At 39.0% G+C, this 22,057-nt stretch overlaps 1 protein-coding gene across 6 annotated transcripts in view; it reads right to left on the minus strand.

Moving 5' to 3' along the window:
* Positions 1-22,057, minus strand: part of ELOVL5 (ELOVL fatty acid elongase 5) — a 41,000-nt gene that overhangs the window by 13,444 nt on the left and 5,499 nt on the right. Inside the window, exons 1-3 of one of the 6 annotated variants that reach the window (XM_064508571.1) lie at positions 15,414-15,447; positions 4,877-4,942; positions 2,697-2,884 (exon numbers count right to left, since the gene is read on the minus strand). In XM_064508571.1, the coding sequence (XP_064364641.1) occupies positions 2,697-2,884; positions 4,877-4,942; positions 15,414-15,432 (273 nt within the window). In that variant the 5' untranslated portion in view covers positions 15,433-15,447. Of the gene's footprint in view, positions 1-2,696; positions 2,885-4,876; positions 4,943-5,074; positions 5,306-5,345; positions 5,401-15,413; positions 15,448-22,057 lie in introns of those variants that run through there. The other 5 variants (XM_026103063.2, XM_026103066.2, XM_026103064.2 and 2 more) reach the window with 5 other exon arrangements.

Genomic DNA, 22,057 nt, shown 5'->3' on the forward strand with positions numbered 1-22,057 from the left:
CATGAATATTCAGATGTAAAGGCCAGAAGACCAGACGGGTCAGCTTTCTCATCCTAGTTGGGAGGCTGCCTCTCTTTAATATCTTGGTTTTTTGGTCATACAGTATTTAATCTAACGGTGTGACGCTATCAGTCATGGTCTGAACCACTGCCACAGCTGTAACTCAGCAAAAACACCAAAGCAGGATTTCAGGTATATCATATGCAAGCTATTAAAACAGCTTATTTTCAGACAGGATACTGAACAAGTTGATATGTGGTGATGCTTTATGACTTTCCACAAACTAGGGCTGAAAAAGCCCTACATGAAAAAGCCCTAGGCCCCTAAAAGCCTAATGTATCTGAAATACAAAGTGACAACAGGGAAGGGAACAAACAGGGCATTACATAAGCATTAAAATGCATTCCCCCTCTCCTATCTCTCTTCCTGAATGCTATTCTACAGCATTTTCGCTTGAAAGAGAGGACTCACAGTGTAAAGTACTACTGATGTAGCTAATTAATCCTTCAGAACTAAATTTCAGTGACTGATGCGATGCGAGTGAGAGTGCCACCTGCTTTGGGCAGCCACAGGTAACACAGAGGCACCGCAGCTAGCAAACGCTCCTGGAGGCACAGGAAGCTGAGTTTCACCCTCACGCTCGACCCTCCGGCTCCCACCCTGCAAACACCCACCAGCTTAGCGTTATGTCGGTAAGGATCTCTGCGTGACTGTTTTCACGGGATCGGTACCTTGTTACAGAATATGGCTTGCCCTCAAGTCTAGCACGTTACTGCTGTGTAAGTAGGGATGCAGTATAGCGTGTTTGTAACAGAGCATATCCAGGGGTCTCCTAACACGAATTAGGCTACAGAAGAGAAAGCTAGCTTACAGCAGGCTGTCAGGAACATTTTGTTGCAACTATCATGAGTTTAATAGTCTTCATAATGCTGTACATTTGTGTATTCCCATTTATAAAGAGAAGGTATATTTACAATAATGCCAGAGAGCACTTCCACATAGAGAATGTTACATTAAATACAACATGCATTTTGGTGTAGTGTTTCACTATATAGAAAGCAGCAGCCTTAGCAGTCACTGTATTTTACTTGTCTTACTCTTTCACAATATAAAGGCTATACAGCTGGTTCCAAGTAGGAGGAGTTTTTCAACATGCAATAAATAGTCCTTTCTTAGGAACCTATTCAACACTAGCAAGAAAAGTCTGTATATACAAAGACCTTTCTGAGATCAACAACTCAAATCTTTTCTATTGTTTAAATTTATCAGCAGGTTTTGTAACAGGGCAGAATGTTACGATAATTTTCATTTGGAAACTCTGAATATTATTCGATGTATTAAAGAAAAATAGACTGGCTACACCGAGAGTTTTATCCATATTTAGCACAGTTGAAAAAAACTTTACACTTGTAAACTTCCAGAATGCAGATGCTGCCCATGAAGTTTAGAGCTACACTACTCTGTGACAAATTTAACATACCGATACACAAATTCTGGTTACATTTCCTCACATATGCACATTTAGGCTATCCTGACAGAAGACAAGAAATGTGAGCAAATCAAGAATATAAACTGTTCCAAGTACTCACTGAAACAAAACTGTTTACCCTAAAGGATGAAGTACCAAAGTTCTTTATAATCCAATTCAATAAAGTAATTTTTGACTAGACACTTACCTGTACAGAAGAAATAAGTTAATCACATCCTATCTAAACATTCATCTTATAAAACACTATAGAACTAACTTCCTATAAAGGAGAACTACAGCTTGCATGCAATTGCAAACAAATGCCAGAAAAGAGATTAGTAGTTTTAGTTCTTATTTGTAATCTCATGTTGAAAATGAAACCTCTCCTTACAAAAAGGTGAAATGCTTTTGGTTAAAAACAAGCCAGAATACTCTGTTCATTAAAGCCACATGCTTGATCATTTTCTGACCACATTCTTATTTACACTGCCATAGTTGTTCTTTTTCACTCCGATCAGAAACATACAATTCTGATTAAGAACAGCTAGGTCACTTAACAGGAAGTGGAAAAGTTCATAGTGCTTAAATCTTTGCTTTGTTAAGAAAGAAAATAAATCAACAGAAAGTCCAATTCAAAACTGAGTAAATTACAAATGCGTTTCAATGTTCAGATTTTAACTTTCAAAAACACATGAATCACAACTGCGTTGATATAATTGTTTCAGCAAAACTACGAGGACACAAGAGAAGCGATTTCAAGGTTGGGGAAACAAATACTAAGAGTGCGTGCATGATTAAACACATTTAAATAAAATACATTTTGCACTCCAAAACAAGATGTAGTTTTGCTACAAAGTACTATATACAACCCACCAAAGTGATCCAGTTAAGCTTGTGTTCTGGGCAAGGAGGAATTATGGTTCAGGCTGAAAGATCAAGATAACTGCTTTCACTTGCATAGAGCAAGATAATTACATTTGAAACTTTGCTATCAATCAAGGTCTGTATAGATGTTTAAGACATGTAAGGATGGTATGAAATAAACCTTTCATCAAGTTTAATAATTATGGTTTTCTCCTCTGTGAAGTGAAATTGAAGAATGGTTGCAACATTTTGTAGCTGATTTCCCAAGTTTAGGAGGACGATACACATAGACCATTTCTAGCATAAGCCAATATAATTAAAACAGATACTGCAAATTAACCCCAAACCAAACCCTTTCTCCTACCTCATAAAACATATATAGAGAAAGCAGTGTAAGTCCAAGGTTGTAGACCACTAGAATACCCCTGCATGAGAACGGTTGTTTATTCCGCATGTACTTTGGTCCTAGCCACACAATTAGTAAGTACAAGACTGAGAAGATAAAGGTAGGTGTATAGTTCTCCAGAAGAAGCCATCCTTTTACTCTGGGGTCTGAAACAAAACACACGAAAGTACAAACACTTAGATTTTGTAAGGGGAAGGACAACAGTGGATGTTTTTATTAAATGCTGAATTGCTAATTATGAACAACTTTCACAAATAAGATTTTAGTAATACAGTTGTTAAAGAAGATACAAATAATCCTCTTCCTAATGCAAAGATATTCCTAAATTATTACTGCTATTATTTTGAAACACTCACTACCATTCATAGTCTTCCTCCATCGTGAATACCAATGAGTTTAAATTTTAAAGAAAAGCTTCAAAGTTTTTTCCCCTCCTTGATTCTCTCAAATCAATTTTTCCCAAGAGTACAGCTGTACACTTTTTTTTCCCCCCCTTACTTCCTCACACAGCCAAATCTAAGAGGGAACTTGATACCTTTGCAGTTATTGGCAGATGATACTGACAATTATTTTCCAGTCTACCACATATCAGTACTAACCCAATCAGACTTACATACATGCTACTCAGCATAATTTGATTTTGAACTCCTTGTCTTAGCCACGAAACACAAAACAGTCAGTCCAGTGTGACTAACCAATCCAGCCGTCATCATGTAAACTCCTCAGAAAAAAACATGTAAATTATGCAGAATGAGAGCATTTCAGATGAACACTGGAGAAAAATATGCTCTATTTTTCTACATAGCCACTGCTGAATGATGAATTTATTGTCAATACCCAGCGACAACATGGTAGTTCACTCCTTTCACTAAAGGCCTGCCAGAAGGATAGAAATCACATTTGCCAAACCACAAATGAATAATTCAGTTTAAGCATTGCTGGAATGTACAGCCTTGACTTAGTTTTAAGGGAGTCTAATGCGGATCCTGAATGCAAGAAACAAGGCCTTAAAATGTAAGTTGGGAAACAGTTAAGAAAGCCTGGAAATTGTTTAGATGTGCTACCTTTATGGTCCAGTATTTTCAAGATATGAAATACACAGAGTATACCATCATGCCAGCACACACAGAGAGTTATATAAGTAAATCCTGACTAACTCGAACATGTTTAGTATGAAGATGACAACAACGAAGGCATTGAACAACAAAAAGCAAACAGAAAACACACTTTGAAAGATGACAGGTTTGTTCCAGTGCAGACCAGGACTTCACCTGCAAGGAAGAAGTCAACCAAAGGAGTTTCACTTGAATGCAGCAAGAAGGTAAAGAGCAGTATGAAACACAGTACTTAAACAATCAGGAAAAAAACCACATGCCACTCCATAATACCCCAATGCTTAGCTATGCACACTGCCCTCAGGATACTGATAATGAATCATTCCTGGTCAGGAACGGGAAGAGCTGGCATGTGGCACAGCACCATCCATATCCTAGATGAGAGTCTCCACCATGAGGCCATCACCTCTTCTGGTTCCACTACCTCTCCCTTCCTCACGCTGACCTGAATTTCTGTTCTGCACCTGTGACCCTTTATCCAGTGAAGCATGTATCAAAACCAAAGAATGGTTTCAAAGGATCGGTACTTTCCAAAAATTCCATATTCTTCAGCGAAAAATTCCTGAGCAGCTCTGCTTATGAGTGCAATAGTATTTTTCTTTCAGCAAGTACAAATTCAAACAAGACCTTTTTTTTAAATATTAATTTTTATCAACTTGTAAGACAAATCTGTAAACATCAGAACGAAGTAAGTAGTTTGGTAAAACCAACAACACTGACACTTAACTGATAGTAAAAAGAAAAGCATCTACAATTGTCATAGCTGAAAAAATCAGCAGCTCTCCAGGTCAGAAGATGAAAAAAAAGCATTGAGTACACATTTTTATTTTTATATAGTGTGTGTGTGTGTGCGCGTGTGTGTAAAAAAAAATATAGCCACACAACTTGATGGTCTGCAGACACTAAAGAAAGTAGTCACCTGTCAAAGTCAGGATGTTAGAGGGAAACTCTCTTCTTTATGCTCTAGTATTTGCACTTTAATATCAATTCTAGAAGTTTGGGGGTTTTTTTGAAAAAGCTTACCTCTGGGTCCAAGCCAAACATCAAGGTAGCTATTGATTGTTTTATCCAGAAGTTCCATTCTATAACCTATTGAAATGAAAAAAAGAAGAAGTTAGTTCTTCAGCTCATTGAAATATTCTGATCATGTGAATATCATCTGTTAGGGTTAACTAAGAAAACGTGACAGGACAAAAGTTGCAGACATATACTGGACCTTACTAGCATGTGTCAGATACAGAAAACTCATTCTTGCCTCAGAAAGCCACTGATATAAGAGCAGTATTTCCCACTAGAGTATTTAATCACGGATATAGATGCCTAGAAGTTTGAAGTCGAATTAACCTCAAGTTCTTTTTTGTTCTGTATTTTAAAAGTAAGATGTCATCCTGTATTTGCACAAGATCCTTCTGCAAGGAGGGAGACTGGATCTCAAGAAAAACAACAACATTGAAATTCTTAAAGAAGCACTATAAAGCTTATCTTAACATACAATCCCACATAGCCGGCAACACTAGCTGCTATATTTGACTGTGGAGGAGGAAGGGAAGGAAAAGTGAAAACTGGCTATGCTATCACTTTTGTGAATAAGTTACGGATTACAGATGTGATTAACAGCCCATAAAACTAACAGATCAGTCATTACAGAATGATACAGAAAGTTGCAGAGGCAAGGATGGAAAAACTGCAATTCATGGCATGAAGATCTCCAGTTGCAAAACTTCCTTAATGGCAAAGCATTGCCAAATAAAACTCATTAAATATCAGTAAAGTGAAGAGATTCAAATGTCACCTATCATCTCCTCACACAAGCCTGTATTTCTTGATAACACCTGGTACACTGCAGCATGTAAATCTGCTGTGCCCCTATAAGGTTAAAGCATGTAAGAAATAGCAATACTCTCCATTACTGGGCAGGGTCAACTGTACACAAAATAGTTCTTATGAGAAGAAGTAGTATTTTTCTTTCTGATTAAAAAAAAAGTCTTCCAATTCTTCTTTTCTATCTAGAATTCCTTCCAATTTCTTCAGATTTTTACAACTGTACTGACTTTCACTACAATAATTTCTCCCATTTTAATATACTAATTTTCACTTCTCAATGTTTCTCCCTCCTGAAGTAGCAATATTAGCAGCAATTTTTAGTTACACGGAATAATATAAGAAACTATGTAATCTGTCAACACACCCACAGTGAAAACTGAAGTGATTATGCAAGTTTATATGTAGTTGCTAACAACAAAGAAGTTCAGGAGATTTTTTTGGTTTTAGCTAAAGAAACGTCTCACTTTCACCTGTTAAAACACTGCCTCCTGATTTATCTAAGTTAAATGAATATTAGTTCTTCTGCTTCTAGTCACCTGGGACTGACATCTCATTTCTTTAGAAACTAGCAAGGTTTTGTACCCCACCACCAGTGAAAAAGGGAAACGGAAAAGAAAAGCAGGTGCCAAAACCATGCCACACTGGCTGTCCTGCCCCCACCCCACAGCAAGACCGGGACCCACCTCAGCATCAGCAGGTGCTGGAGGGCAGGCAGAACCCAAACTTCACTGCAGCTTCTACTGCCCACGAGATGAAGAAAAGCAAATATGTTTGTACACCTGCATTTACTTCCCTTGTTGTTCTGCGTAACTCCACATCTCTTCCCCCTCGTGGCAAACTTAAATCATGAGGTTCAAGTGTTTACAGGGTGTTTCTGGCTGCACCACCAAACCCATCTTTTCCTGTGGCACTTAAGGATACACAGAAGAAGACCTTCTCATCTGTGCATACAAAGTCTCTTTACTGTTTTGGACTACACAGAGACACAGAAACTTGCCTGGAATTTGGTCACGGGAAACTACCAAACAAAAGAGCTTAATTAAAAGAACTTGGAGTATTTAAAGTCTCGGAATATTTATAGCCTAATTCATACTACAGTTTTATTTTCTCACTAAATTCTGAAGGAGTCTAGTCAGAATAAGGACACATTTCACAAGAACACAGGTTTTTTCGATTACAGTACATCACAGAGTGCCACACACAAACTATGAATGACCGGGTGAATGCCCACAGCATTGACAGGCTGGTATCCTAGGCATAACAAAAATTAGCTGAGAAGACTATGCTATGGTATCAAGACCCAGATAAGAAGCATGAACATTGGGAAGACTTTTTATAAATAAGTACCTAATTTCCAAGGAAAAGGAGGGGAGGGGAAAGGAGGTCGCTGTGGAAAATTTTCTATCTGTCAGTTATCAAATAACCCCAGGAAAAGTACTCCCCAGCAGCTAATTTATTTTGGTGCTTGAAATCTCCACTTACTCAATTCATCAGTTGTTACTTTGACCCAGTAACAATTGATTCAGTTATGGTTTAGTGAATGAAGCAGTGTTGCATAATCACCATTTTACTTCAACCTCGCGCTTTGAAGAAAAAGACTTCAGATTGAAAAATGGGTTTCAAAAAAATAATGAATAGTGACATGAACTGAATTCACTTCATATAACAGACTTGCTATATGTCTTCTTCACTGGACACTACATAAAGTCAGATACGAGAACAGCTAAGGAAGCAAAACCAAACCATGCCTACCTATAGCAAAGATGGCTAAAAGAGAAGGCAAGAAACGAAATTTGGTGCTCAGTCCTTTCATAAAACTAGAAGTGAAGCTCATCCCAAAAAAGGAAGCTTTCTGCAAAGGTCTCACCTACGAGGGTTGCTACTCCAAAGCAGCTTTTGTTCCAATATTATCATATAGTAGATTATAAAAGGTGGAGTGAAGGAAGAACTACTCCCGGTGCCAATTTCCAGAACTTGCAGAAAAAGAAGTTGTTTCAAAAGGAATTCATTTGTATAACAGAAAAACAGAGGGAAACAATCTGCTTTTGTTCCAGAGGGGGTCATGTGAAAATGCATCAAGTCTCCTGCCAATAACTACACAACATTAAATACTGCTTCAACTGCAGCAACTACAAGGGTTCTTTTCTAATTAGAAGAGTTTCCCAATTCAGAGGAACATCAACTTCCAGAAAATTTAAACCAGTTGCTATTCGAAACACTGTAATCAGCATGTTTCCCAATACTGAAAGTAAAGAAATTCTGGAGCTTTTAACTTATACAAACAGATAACTAGCTACTCTCCTTTTCTAGCAGAAGTCATTTTGCAGCAAAGTACACAATACAGCATCTAGGGTTACTATCTCTGCCTTTCTGCCATGGACAGAAAATAAACTGTCCCCTCTCCTACCCAATTTTAAGAATGTAGTAAGGCCCTGAGCACCGGGGCAAGCTGGATTAGCATGTGGAAACGCTCAGGCCTGTAACTACAAAGTGCTTTTACTCCCTAAGATCCAAATATTTAACGTCAGAAAACAAACATTTTGTGTTTTAAACAAAATACATCAAAACTTTGTTTTGTTTTGTTTTAAACAGATGTTAGAGATTCTTTCATATGGGCATATGGGCGATTTCCCAGAATTCCCAGGTACTCACCTTGAAAGACGTAAAATCAGACCTCTGATAAACTTCAAAAAATACATTATGATTTTCATGCTCTCCTGATGTGCCCTAAGACCATGTTAATGCACCCAAATAAGCCACTGAGGTCAAATGGATCACATTCTTCTTATTAAAAGAAGGTAAGAAAGGATCCATTCTAAATATCTGAATCTGTCAGTTACATCCAGTAGCGTGAAACCATCTCCGACTTTCTTTTCCACTCTCTTTTTCAGAATGGTAAGTGAATAGTTTGAAAATCCATTGAAAGAAGACAATTGGTATTCAAATGTTTACATCCCTTAAAACCAAACCAACCCCCCCCCCCCAGCATTAAATAACCATTAAATAGCCATTAAATAAGTGTTAAGGTCACTAAGGCTACTAACAAGATGAAATTCATAGATGTGCCCAAATTACTTCTGCTCAAGGATCTAAACGCGCTTGAGAACTCAGGCTTACATAACCACATGCTGTGCTGCAGTTCAGCCAGAAAACACGAATTTTGTTCTTTAGTCAAACTTACGGAATACTACTGAATATATAATTTGAAGATGATGTCATGAAAATCTTCAAAAATATTAACAAATACATTAGCACTATATGCAAAATACTCATATGCCTTTGGTCAGAATTCAGTTTTTGGCAACGCTGCTTACATCTAAAGAAAGGAAGTCTTTATAGTCTTTATATCATTGATAGGTGACCACCCAATCTATCAAAAATTTTATTTCAGATGGCTGTGAAAACTTGAACTAAAGAGAATAGCATCAGACAGAATCCACCAGCACATGAGAAGGCTGTGAGATGCCATCTTGTGTAAGGACACCAAAATCCAGGAGAAACCCCCCAAAAGAGCTGCTAACTAGAAAAGCTGTGAAAGATGGAAGGCCGAAGTTCTCATCAGCCTGGAGGAAACTGCTACACAGCTTTAGGATGGAGAAAAAAAGCCCTTCCACATCAAAACAGCAACACTTTTCCACCTCCAGAAAAATCTATATACTTTGCTAGTTTGTTCTTACCAGGAAGAAATGCATCGTTATACTGGCCTGATATGCATCAACTGCCTCAGTTTCCCAGGCTGATATCCAAAGTCTCTTGTCAATGATTTGCGTACTGTATGCAGAGATACTATACGGTTAGGCTGTACATACCTATTGGAGAATAGCAGAAGGACACTTCCGAAAGCCATCAGGAGCCAGACAAATGTTAACCGCTCAAAATGAGCTTAAGCTTAAAGACTTGGACAAGCCAAGACACAACAGGCTGAGGCCGCAGCTGCTGCTGCTGCCACAAAGTCACCTGCGCAGAGGGACGGAGCCAGCCCAGGCGTGCGGGGCTAAGCATCGACAGGTCCGGGAGAGCACACCACACTGGAGGCTCTCTGGGAAGAAAAGTTTGGAGGGAAGATACTGAAGAGATAGTCTTTTCAGAGATTTTTTGTTTGTTTTGACAGTGACCTCCCAAGGTTTGATGCTCCGCTGTACAGAAGAAGGTAAATTGACACTGCCTATGTGGTACGCAGCATAGACACATCCAAGTTGTCTAGATGACAGAGCTCAACAGGAAGGAAAAAGTCAGGAACAGGAGGTAGAAGACAAAGCAGTTCTTTGGTTAACAGGAGATGTTAATAGGAAACATAATGAGAGGATGTTAACCAGGCCTTTGTCCTCATGTTGTATGCAGTATTATTCCAAAGAACTAACAAACATGGTGAGATCATACCTTTAGCTACCTTTGGACTTTTAAAAACTCTTAATGTTTCTAGGCATCATTGATTTTCATAAAACTACTCCAAGGTGCTTTTAATTACAGGACTTCCAGGTCTGCAACACAAACTGACCTAAGGCTAAAGTTTGATTTTGAATGATGTGGTCCAACAAGACAGAGCCCTATCACAGAAAATTAGCCTTTCAAATTAGGATTTCAAAAATCTTCTGCACTTTTCTAAGTAGGGCTTTTTGCAAGTCCATAGAACATTTTGCATTCTCAGTCTACTGCTAGTGCTACAAACTCAGATACACACTATGCTTCAGTTGCCACTCATATATTCAATACATGGCAGGTAGAAAACTTGACCATTACCCTGCAATTCAGTCCAGGCACAAATGGCTCCTCACACTCCAACTGCCTGGCAACAGAAAATAAAGACTAAAGCCTACACAGAGATTACATGTTTTTCTTGTGGAATTTTATTGATTTATAGAAGTTTTTCATACAGCCCACAAGTAGTGATAACGTGCTCTTGCAAGGCACACCATTACTCCTAAATATTGAAGTTTTTTACCAGCTTCTTCCTTACAAAGGAAATTCGCTCCTACGCTTTCAACACAAAACAGTGTTATTTTCGATTTGTTTATGTCAAAAAAGTGATGTAAGAATTCTTGGTCACATTTTAATGTTTCTCCTTGAGTTTCTTCTTCGAGTAACTTCAGTTTCCAGGCCCAAAGATTAATCATGAAATCCTAAGGCTTGCTTCCACCTGCCAATCCCTAAAACGCAACAAAACACCACCACGTGCGGGGCCGAATGCTCAGGACGTTAGGAACCTGCTCACTGCAGGCAGGATCCCCTGGCTTTCGTTCTGCCGCCTGAGACCTCTCTCCCAGCCCACAGAGCCCGTTCTTCAGAACTAGCTGCCTGAACTTGCCTTCCAAAAAAAATCCCCAAATAGGCATAAAAGTAATTGTACTGACTTCTGAGAGCAACGCATAGCCAGGCTTTGCTGTTCACCATTCTTGGAAATCAGCCACTTTCTCCGTTCTTAATTTAGGACTTCGAAGCCCAATTTTAGACACTTGATTCTGAAAACCTTTAATTATGTTTTCTAGTTAAAGTGATGCTTGCAAGTCCTTACCACTGCAGAGGTAACTCCCCTTGTCCATCCTCCAAAAATACAACCAATCCTTCCTCCAAAATACAACAATCAAGCTGCTGCTTGATTTTGTAAATCTGCTGAAATTGCAAACACTCAGCTGCTTGATAGCCGGAAACAGCACCAATAAGCAAAGCTGTCAATGGTTTACTGCCCATCTACCAAAGCTGCCCAGCTTCTCCTTCGTACTCCCAAATCCTTAAGTGCCCCTTTCATATACTCCCTTTCTCCTGCAGCTTGCCACCAGCACCAGATTCCCTTTTTCTCCCTTTTTGAATTCCCTCAGCTCTCAGGTGAGCTTGGTGTTAGCAATAGAAAGGAGTCAAGAATAATTCACAGCCCATATTGATCTGAAAGTGCAAGTACATTTATTTTATGGGAAACCAGGTGAAGCATGAGTACTGCAGATTTTGCAGTTTCTTTTTATTAAAATACAATAATCTATTTTTAAACTTTATTTTGCAACTGTATCTCTAGCAAAGCAATGCAGAATTGTGGCCACCTTGCACCAGTGGCAAATGATCGAGTCCGCTGGTGACTCACCACGCTACAACCCAGAGTGCTGAGCTTTCCTGCTCACCAGAAGCACAAGCATACAGAGGCTTAGAAATACACTTTTTGGGGAAAAAAGCATATGTAGCCACCTGTATGAAAGTCAGGGAAGTGTGAAAAATGCAGGAGGAAGGGGGGGGGAGTTAGCCTTGAACAGTTAAACCTTAATGGTATTTCAATGAATTTGAAAGGGAATGGGGTAAAGGAGTACTTTGGCTAGTTAACTAGGGGGATAATTTCATGCCATTGCTTTTTCCTTTCCTTTTTTCCCCTCCAAATCCTTCATTAATAGTTACCTTCATACATAAAGAAAATTGTAGTAATTGAAGTATCTTACGGAACAGAAACAAATACAAGAAACAAATTTGAAAAAGAATACAGTATATAGAATAATTATGCCCAATACCCCATTAAACCAGAATCTAAGCACCATAAAACAAATCATAGGTCCTTGCAGTTTTATTCATATTTTCAGCAGATATAAGCTAGTGCAAACTAGGATTTGAATGTCCTAGGATTAGGACGTTAACACGCATTTTGTGCTTTACCATGGAATAACTTTAACCTAAAGGAGAAAACTGAGGATGATGGCCAAGCAGGAAGAACAGACTGGAAGCAACCAATAAAACATACCCATGGAAATGCTGAGAATAGGTGGAAAAAGAATACACCACCACTCCTTGATCCTAGAAAGATGGAACCAATATCCAATTAGAAATATTTCCCTCTCATGATGCAAAATCCCCATACACTAGCAGCAGAAGTTCTAGTATCTGTCAGTGCATGCTAAAATGCTTTTTGCAAGAGCGTGTGTTTTCCTGCAATCAAACACTTGAGGAGATATCCTTTGTCCAGCTGCTGCACTTATTATCTTATAACCACACAGCTGTGATACTGGAATCTTCATTGCAGTTTCCAGCTCATAATGTTGTGAACTTAGAGTAACAAAGTACATACTGCAGAAGTACTTTCAGAAATAAAACAAGGAGAGGACAGAAAAGGCACAGCAAGTAGGTTTATTCGATCGCTTTGTTTGTAATAACACTCAACTTGAAAATGTATAAGGACACTGCACAGAGACAACTGCCTGCTGGGACTTAAAGGACAGATTTTTTAAAAATGGGAAAGAGAAGAGAGGATAAATCTGTAGTGAACTAGGTTAGAAGGAAACAAGGAGAATTTTTATTTTTATATGTGTGTGTATATATATATATGCACATATATATGGCACAAAAGTTACAGGCTTATTTTTCTGAAAGTAAAGCTGAGGCACAGCATTTCCTATATAGCTTTGCCCCAACTCCCTCTTTCCCAAACAATATCCAAGTGTTTGGTAAACTTTCTGTTTTAATGCGAAGTTCTCTCTTTTTTCTAAAGCTTTACTGGTGTTGCAATGGAGCAAATACTGCTAGTTGTAGCTCACAACAACAAACCAGCCACAGGAAGCCTGGGAAGCAAAAAAAAGAGAGTTGAGACAAAGAACAGGCCAAAAGGTAAACCCAAAGGGCCATAAGGATTTCAGCTTTCATTTCAGGTCTCCTCTCTATCGCTCCACAGTCACCTACAACAAGGACTCCAAAACCCTCCTCTTCTCCCCTCACAATAATGGACTCCTCTTCTCTTACTCTGCTTGTGCAACTCGCTCAGTCAATATTTACTTCCATAAGAGAAAATAAAAGTACAGTCCCTGAAGCCTATTTTACTGAGCATTCTTGGTCCAAAGGGTATGACCCCACACATCCTCCACCGCTTGGCTGCACTAGCATCCACTTAAATGAGCAATATGCAGGTAAGGCATTTGCTAAGTACAGGGCTGACAGGGTCAGAGGCAACAGGTCCAAAGGACAGAGAGGCCCAGTCTCATATGACCTTTGCCAGTACCCATTACCAGCAGCACAGTTCAAGTGTATTGTGCAGCTTCAAGCATGTAAGCTTCAACTTTAATACCTACATCTCATAATTACATATTAAAATAAAGATAAAAGCAAGGAGTAGGAATAAAAAAGTTTAAAATGGAGCAGTTCTGCCATATGAACCTTGATTTCATCCAACACCCCGCAGTAGCGCTATCTATTCTAGGTGCTGAGAGAGAACATCTAATACCAATCTACTCTTTCAGCTCTGCAAAAATGCTGTTGCTTACACGCAACGCTCTGCCAAGGTCTGCAGCCAGGGGACATCTCGAGTATAAGACTGAAAGTATAGGGTATGTCTATAAATCTTGGCATTTTTCTTTGTATTCACTAGCTTGAAGTTAGAAAGCTTTCCATCTGAAAGCACCTGCAATTCTACACAAGTGTACCTGGCAAGAAAACACAGCATACAGTTAGTTATCCAGTAAACAGGATTAGCTATAAGGAGGTTATCTGGGGTTCATGTGATGACTAGATACAGTAATCAAATAAAAAGCTGAGAAACTAGAGGAAGATCATAAAATTTGAGGGCAACAATCACAAAGGTAACGAACACTACACCATACAATGCTGACTAGTACAGAGATGTAATACCACACAAAAGAGAAATTAAGATGCCCTGTTATGTAGATACAGCCCTTGTGTTCAGAGATGGGTAAATAATACCTCTTGGAGGATCACTTTTGTTTGGAAAACCAGATCACACTGAAAAAACACCTACAGAAACAAGTCAATGTTAGGGAAGTTATAGTATGTTAAATACTTGCCTGTGTGCACAGAGTAGTACCTGGAGTGCTATGGGACAAGTGAAATTTCCTGGTGGGCAGTAACACCCAGAAAAATATATGCAATGCCCCGAATTAGTTACATTGCTCAATAAAAGTAAACTACTAAATTTTTACCAAAAGGAAAAAAGAGATATATATTGACACTATAAACTCACACTACAGCTTGCCCTTGCTGCCATTTCTTCATATAGCCAGCTGTACTATGAGAAAACAATCTGTAAGACTCATATTTTTCTGCTTTGTAAGATAAAATGAGTTAATCCTATACGGTTGGAGCTGCACCACTCCTCAGTAGCCTTCATTTTAAGGTGCTAAACATCATGCCAGAAGGTACTGTTCACTACATAAAATCATACTACAGAAAAAAGTCATGCAAGTATGAATAACAGCTAGCTTCAAGTAGAAGGTACCAAAAGAAGTTCTTAAAATGGTAGGGAAAATAATTAGGAGAACAGAAGAAGAAAATTATATAAGGCACAACTGTTATGTCAAGGCATCATACCACTCAGAACAAAACCTTATAGACAGAATTTCTGTTAAATACTGTATCTTCTAAAGAAGAGTAAAAGCAACTGTCTTTGAAGCATCCAGATGTAATCTCCTTTCCAAAGGACAGAGGAGTTCAAACTCATCTATGGAAAGCAAGATTTTGGTCTTTTTCCCAGGGCTGACAAGCAGCATCAAAAGTGATAATTAAATATTCTAGTAAAAGGGCAGAAGAAGAATAAACAGGAGAGTCCTTACAGATGCACCATGATGATCATTCCCTCCCTTTTGCCGCCTTATACACCATGGGCACTTGGCAACACTTAATCTACAAATTTAATACTTAAAACAACATGCAGCCAGTTTGACATTTCTGTTTCAGAAGCTCAGAGATGAATAACCTGGTGGGTTTTGAAGAGCACATTAACCTTATCAAGAGCAATCGTTATGCAAGATGTTCCACTAACCTGGTATTTGAAGAGCCATGCTGCACCAACTGCTGTCTGAAATCAGCTACTCTTTTAGTACGGTTTTCATCTGCTTTTATTTTGTAAACAGGGTTACTGTGGCTCTTCGGATTTAACTACAACACAAGATACTGGTTCTGAGTGACAGGAAGGAAAATCTAGATAAAGTTTCATTTGATGTGGGATACTAGGCCAAATCAAATATATAACAAGGGCAACTGAAACTGCCGACCGACTTGTAGAGTAACTGGAAAAGAAGATATTCTACCTGCAGATTTCCGTCCTCTGATGTTCACAGCACTTCCTAAATAATACCTCACCAGAGCCCCTGCTCCAGGATCCAAGTATTGCCATTTCTCGTATTTTATTGTCTGTTTTAAGGAGAGAAAGACCAAACCAATCAATTAAAAGAAAATATTGTGGTGGTAAGGCTTGTTGTAACCATATTACTGATGCTGCATATGGTCTTTAAATGGACCACTGTAGAAAAACTGCTGTCTCAACATCCTGCAACTGTCAAGCCATTTTCTGCAAGGTTATAATATCAGAAATTTGGGCACCTGCAGAAGTCAGGCAGGAAATTCCAGCAAAATAATTTTGTTTCCTCTAAACTTTTCCTACAACAGAACAATTCCTTTTCTTTTAATAGGAAGGAATAAATTCCTAGTGCAATAGAAACCCCATTGCCATTAAAATCTACTCTAATGGAGAAACCACTTATGCTAAAAACCCAGCTTTAGAGCTGAGGTGCAGAATGTTTCACTGTATTTGCTTCATCCTCTTTAAAGACTATTAGAGTGAAGGTGGGATCAGTACTGCCATTTGGTATAATATATTTGTTCCAAAAAAAGGGACAAACCAAAAGCAGGAGATAGTTTCCACCTCCCACTTTACAACTAATCCTTCCTCTGTAGCGCAGACATCCTCTTGAGTAGGGTGCACCACATACACCTCCTTGAGCAGCTCCTAGCAGCTCAGCTGCTCAGAAAAGTTGATGCAAATAAGGGAGATGACATTTGCACTGTGCTCCAGACGCTAACCCCTTGCAGAATGTTTCACGCACAACGTCTTCAGTGCAACTTATTCATTCCCACAGCTGATCCACCATCAGGCAGGGGGCGGTTCGTAATTAGGGGAAATAAATCTTAGCCCTTGGTGCTGCTACAAGGCACACTACCACTCCCTCTACCTACCCTCTACCCCCACCTGAGGGGAAGCAGGGGAAAATTTATGTAGCCCCCACAAACAAAGCGAGAAAATTAGTTTTCAGACAGGTCCGTCCCACAACCTGATTTACTGCAGGAGCAGCCCCAGTGTGAGGGAGTTGCAAGGACATGCAGCTCAGGGCAACGCAGATGTTGTGCGCTTTGATCAGCCTTAGCTGATCACGGCACTGCACTCAGCAGGATGCTACGACCGTAGCGAAAAGGAAGGCAAACACACAGACAGAAGAAAGATGTGTCTATTTTTAAAGCAGACTTCTAAAATGCAGTTAAAATAAGGCCAAAATAAAATGCATTGTGCACATGCCATTTTACATACAAGAATGGTTCTAGTGAAGAATATGAGAATTGCAAAGAAAAGGAGTGTTAAATACAAGCCACAAAAGGTCATACAGAATATATTAATGTCATGCAGAGCTTACACAGAGTTCTTATATATAATCACAACAGCAGGATCTGACAGAGATTACTGCACTGTAAAAAGACAAAAAAGATTAGCTGAAATGTGCAGAACACTAAGGAAACTGATTATATTTTAGGATTCTTTACTTTGTTTCTGCCTTGAAAAACGCAGGACTAAGGATGGTCTCAATCCACATCAATTGTGAAGCACAGGACTTAAGGCAAAGGAAAAGAAACCGAATGACCAAGAGACAAAAATACACTGACGGATTTCTTCAAAAAAGGCAACTTGAATGTTTTATTTAACTTGACCACAACAAAAAATTTTCCAAGGAAATACAGAGTTAATGAAAATAAATACACAGAAAAAGACAAAATGAAAAGCTAAACAGGAGTTCAGACAAACATGACTGGAAACTTCTGCTACATACTGATTAGTCTGCAGCTGAGGACCTTGGAAGACAGAGATGATAAACATGTCAGTTCTCAGTCTTAAAGTATACTACACTGCAAGACCATAGGGATTTGAGAAAAATCTTAAGTGTAGCAGCATGTCTAAGACAAAATTTCAATAAGAAATCTGATTTTCTGATAATATCAAGCATTTTAACTCACAATTAAACTTCTTATATAAGAAAAACACATTGCTAGATAATTAGAAAGTGGTTTATACATCTAAAATAAAATAGTCTTCTCTACTATGCTACTTGCAGCAAAGTGAAAAACTAACTTAGAGAATATTTTATGAGTGGTAATATTTTGCCAAAGAGTGAAAGATAAGAAAGAATTAAATTGCGTTTTACTAGCCACACTTGTAAAACAACTCTTCAAACTCGGGGGAAAAGAAAAGCTCCTTAGCCTCTGTAGTAAAACTCTGTGCGCATCTATTATATGAATGGTATATATTAAAAATTGTTCAGTAGGCAAAACCAAATCTTTAAATTCTGAACTGCACCTTTTTTGTACATGCTACAGACTATGCTGATTACTGAATGATGTTTCAGACAGCAAAATTTCTTATTAATGCTTGCAGCTCTGTAAGAGTTACCCCCCTCTGGTATCCCACCACCACCACCACCACCACCACATCTCTATTTTTAATGAGTGCTAAAAGCAAAACACATTTTTGTCCAAAATACCTTTTTCATTAACTTTTTTTTAAAAAAATATTGAAAAGAGAATTCCAGTTGTAAGACTTTTTTCCCTACAATGCTTTTATCATATCATGGAATATACGGAATAGAAGTCCACCATGCTGATGTGTCCTTATTCTAGGTTCAGATATGGTGAACGCTATAAGAGCAGAGTGGTATTACATCCCTTCTCCATTTTTCTATCATCTCTTCTTCAAAGACAATAATGTACTAAACAATATCTGTTATCCAGAGATCATCATTCTTCATATTTACTAAATAATGGTTAAAAAATGTTGAAATCCCCGTGTTCTTAGAAGGAGCATCCTTGGGGACTCAAATCTATATTGTAACCACCTCTTGAATATATTTTAAGACACAAAATGTTTAGAAAAGTGAACTGTTTTATGCAACTGACACCTGTATTTGTACAGTAAAGCCTGACATGCATTTTATAAAACCAGAAAAGTTTTTAGTCTACACAACAGAAAATTTATAATAGTTTTGTTATTGCTCAACTTGAGTTTATATTTGAATATTTTATATATATTACCTCTCCACTGAATGTAGAGGGAACAAGCCAATTAGGTAGTGGATTTATTAAAAAAAAAAAAAAAAGAAGAAGAAAAACCTTTGAAAACAACATTAGCGGTCTCTTCCTCTATCTTAATGCAACCACTTAGCAGTGGTGATAGAACAAAAAAATCAATATACAAGATAAAAAAGTATCAAAGCATGTTTTTTTTTGCTCTGCAAGGCATTGTCAGACTCACAGCTTGCTTTTGTTTACTTCAAAGGCAGATGATTACAGTTTTTGAAAGGGCAGAAGAAAGGGTAATGAAGTTGGAGGTTTCAGCAACCTGTCAAGTAAAAGCAAAGAATCAAGTATAGCCTTGAACATGAAGACCACCAGAGCTTTCAGAATTACACAAGAACCTGCTAAAGGCTGCAAAACAAGAGGAGAGCACTAAAATCTTTTAAACTCCCATGACATGTGATATATCCAGTTGATGATGCTATTAGCTCTAAAAGTGGTTTTTGCAAATGCAGTTTCTTTTACCTATAAGCACATAGGGGAAGCAGCTAATGCATTACCAGGGCAAGGACCTCTGTAGAAATATGCTGGCCATTCTGTAACTACCTGTATTCTGTTTTCAAGAGAACAGACAAGGTTTCTCAAATGTAGTACTACTTACTGATTTGCTTAGCATCTTCTCTCTTCATCACTCTGTGATGGTAGTGCTACCCTACGCATATGTCTCCCCTACTCGCAGAATCAGTTGGGGTTGCAAGGTACCTCTATAGATCATCTAATTCCACGCCCCTGCTCAAGCAGCGTCACCTAAAGCATGTTGCACAGAATCATGTCCAGACGGCTTTTGAACATCTCCAGAGAAAGAGACTCAACAACCTCCCTGGGCAACCTGTGCCAGTGCTCTGTCACCCTCACAGTAAAGAAGTTTTTCCTCCTGTTCAGATGGAACTGCCTGTGTTTCAGTTTGTGCCCATTGCCTCTCGTCCTGTCGCTGGGCACCACTGAGAAGAGTCTGGCCCCATCCTCTTGACACCCTCCCTTCAGATCCTTATACACACTAATGAGATCCCCCTCAGCCTTCTCTTCTCCAGGCTGAACAAGCCCAGCTCTCTCAGCCTTTGCTCATACGAGAGATGCTCCAGTCCCTTAATCATCTTAGTAGCCCTTCGCTGGACTCGGTCCAGTAGCTCCATGTCCCTGTTTTATTGAGGAGCCCAGAACTGGACACAACACTCCAGATGTGGCCTCACCAGGGCTGAGAAGAGGAGGAGGATCACCTCCTTCCACCTGCTGGCAACCCTCTTCCTAACGCAGCCCAGGATACCATTGGCCTTCTTGGCCACAAGGGCACATTGCTGGCTCATGGTCAACTTGGTATCCACCAGGACACCCAAATCCTTCTCTTCCGGGTTGCTTTCCAGCAGGTCGGCCCCCAGCCTGTGCTGGGTTCCTTACGTTATGTTTTAACCTCATGTTGAAGATGAAGGAGGTGGCTGCCCCAAATTTCCTACCCCACAGTACAGAGCCTGGCAGGTGGCACGGCCACAGGGGACGGGCAAACACAGTGGCATGGCACAGCCACATGGGCCCAGCAGGCCCCATTCGTGGCAACTGGTGCAAATCAGAGCATCACAAAAGTGAATGTCACTTAAGTTATATGTTCTAGGGGGTCATGGAAGTCAGAATTAAATAAGATACAGAAAAACCTGCTCAAACCTTCTGCGTGAGTTGTTTGTTTATATTTGTTTAAGCTTTTCAACTTCTGCCTACTAAAAGAGATGGAGAAATATCTGTGACTAACCCAGTCTGCTGTACTAACAACTTGTTTTCCATCAGAAAAATTCTGAACTGTGTTCTGCAAGTAAAACTATTTTGCCTATTAATAAGACTTCACGAATGCAGTAAATCATGCTCCTCACAAGACTAATGTAAAGCTTAACAACATACCAAAAGGCCATTGCACAGCGGTGAACTGAGGGACAAATGCATGACCTTAGGGATAAATACGTGACCGTAGCTTAAGGCAAACAACTGAGCATTTGTACCAGTTCATAGTATTTATGGTCAATTAAGAGCGAACTCTACCTGCCTGTGCTGCAAAAGAGAAATGAACAAACATCAGGAATTAGGCATTCACTATAAATATTTGCTACTCTGCATTTACACAGTATAATACATGCATTAAAATGCAAGCATAACTGTTACTGTGTCCTTTAAAGCAAAGGTCCAGTCATGGGCTTCTACCCGTTGTCATAGCCTAAGGTCCTCCATGTGAGGTCTTGGTCAAAATCATGCAATTAACCATGTACATTATCTGAATGAACATGTTTTTAGATAATTACAAGTGTCATGCACCAAAACCGACATGCAATTTAAACTTAGCACGTAAAAAAGGTTTCATGTAAGTTTTTTTTTAAAGGGCTGGCCAGCACTAAACATTGAAGAACATCCTCCTCCTAACTGGTAAAGAATTTGATTATTGTTATTTAAGCTGCAAGACAGTCAAAGGTTTTCCCTACTGTTTGGCTTGGGGATGATTTCCCTGGCCAAGCCCACAAAATACCAGCTTTTCTAAAAGCCAGGAGGGAACAGGAGTTAATTCTTCAGGAAAAGGTTAAGATAAGCCTCCTGATTAAGTTATATGCATAGAAATAGCATGTCTGAGGGGAAGCCTGCAAAGATAAATGTAAAAAAAGATTTAGAGTTTCCCAAATCTTGATCCTCTGAAGTTAAACCAAACCTGAGGACACAGGACCAACACAAGAACTAGACCCCTATGTTTGGATAAGCCGATTGATAGCTGGCAGAGAAAGTAGTGGCAAATACACAAGCAGATTCTTCTGTTACTGTATTACTAATGTCTAAGAGCTTCAAAATCTGATTTACCTCTATCTAAATATACATAAGGTGTCTTTCACTTATTATCTGGTGACAGTTATTATTTCAATAATTAACTTCAAAAATTATATCAAATGCTCTGCTATGGAATTCCCTCAAATTTCCAACAGGCCAGCACAATTGTCAAGGTGTTGGAAGCTACATAGGGGTAAAGGGTTTTCTCTGCTAAGCTGAATATACTTATTTCAAAACCGATAATGTAGGGCATCCAGGTAAAGAAGGCATTTTCTCACAACTAGCACTAGCGAGAGGCTCCTTAGCCAACAGGGGCATAGCAGAAAGATATCTTAAAGGCTTCCCAGGAAGTTTGTAACAGTAACAAAACGTAAAACAAAAGCAGCAAAACAAGCACCAAGGCAAATTTGCACCTTTGTGAACTAACTCTCTCAATAAATGGCCTAAAAAACATATGATACTGTAAGATTTATTTGGTTTAAGAAGCTAAAACATGTT

This window comes from Dromaius novaehollandiae, chromosome 3 (genome assembly GCF_036370855.1).
Source record: "Dromaius novaehollandiae isolate bDroNov1 chromosome 3, bDroNov1.hap1, whole genome shotgun sequence".
In the NCBI taxonomy this organism is placed as follows: domain Eukaryota; kingdom Metazoa; phylum Chordata; class Aves; order Casuariiformes; family Dromaiidae; genus Dromaius; species Dromaius novaehollandiae.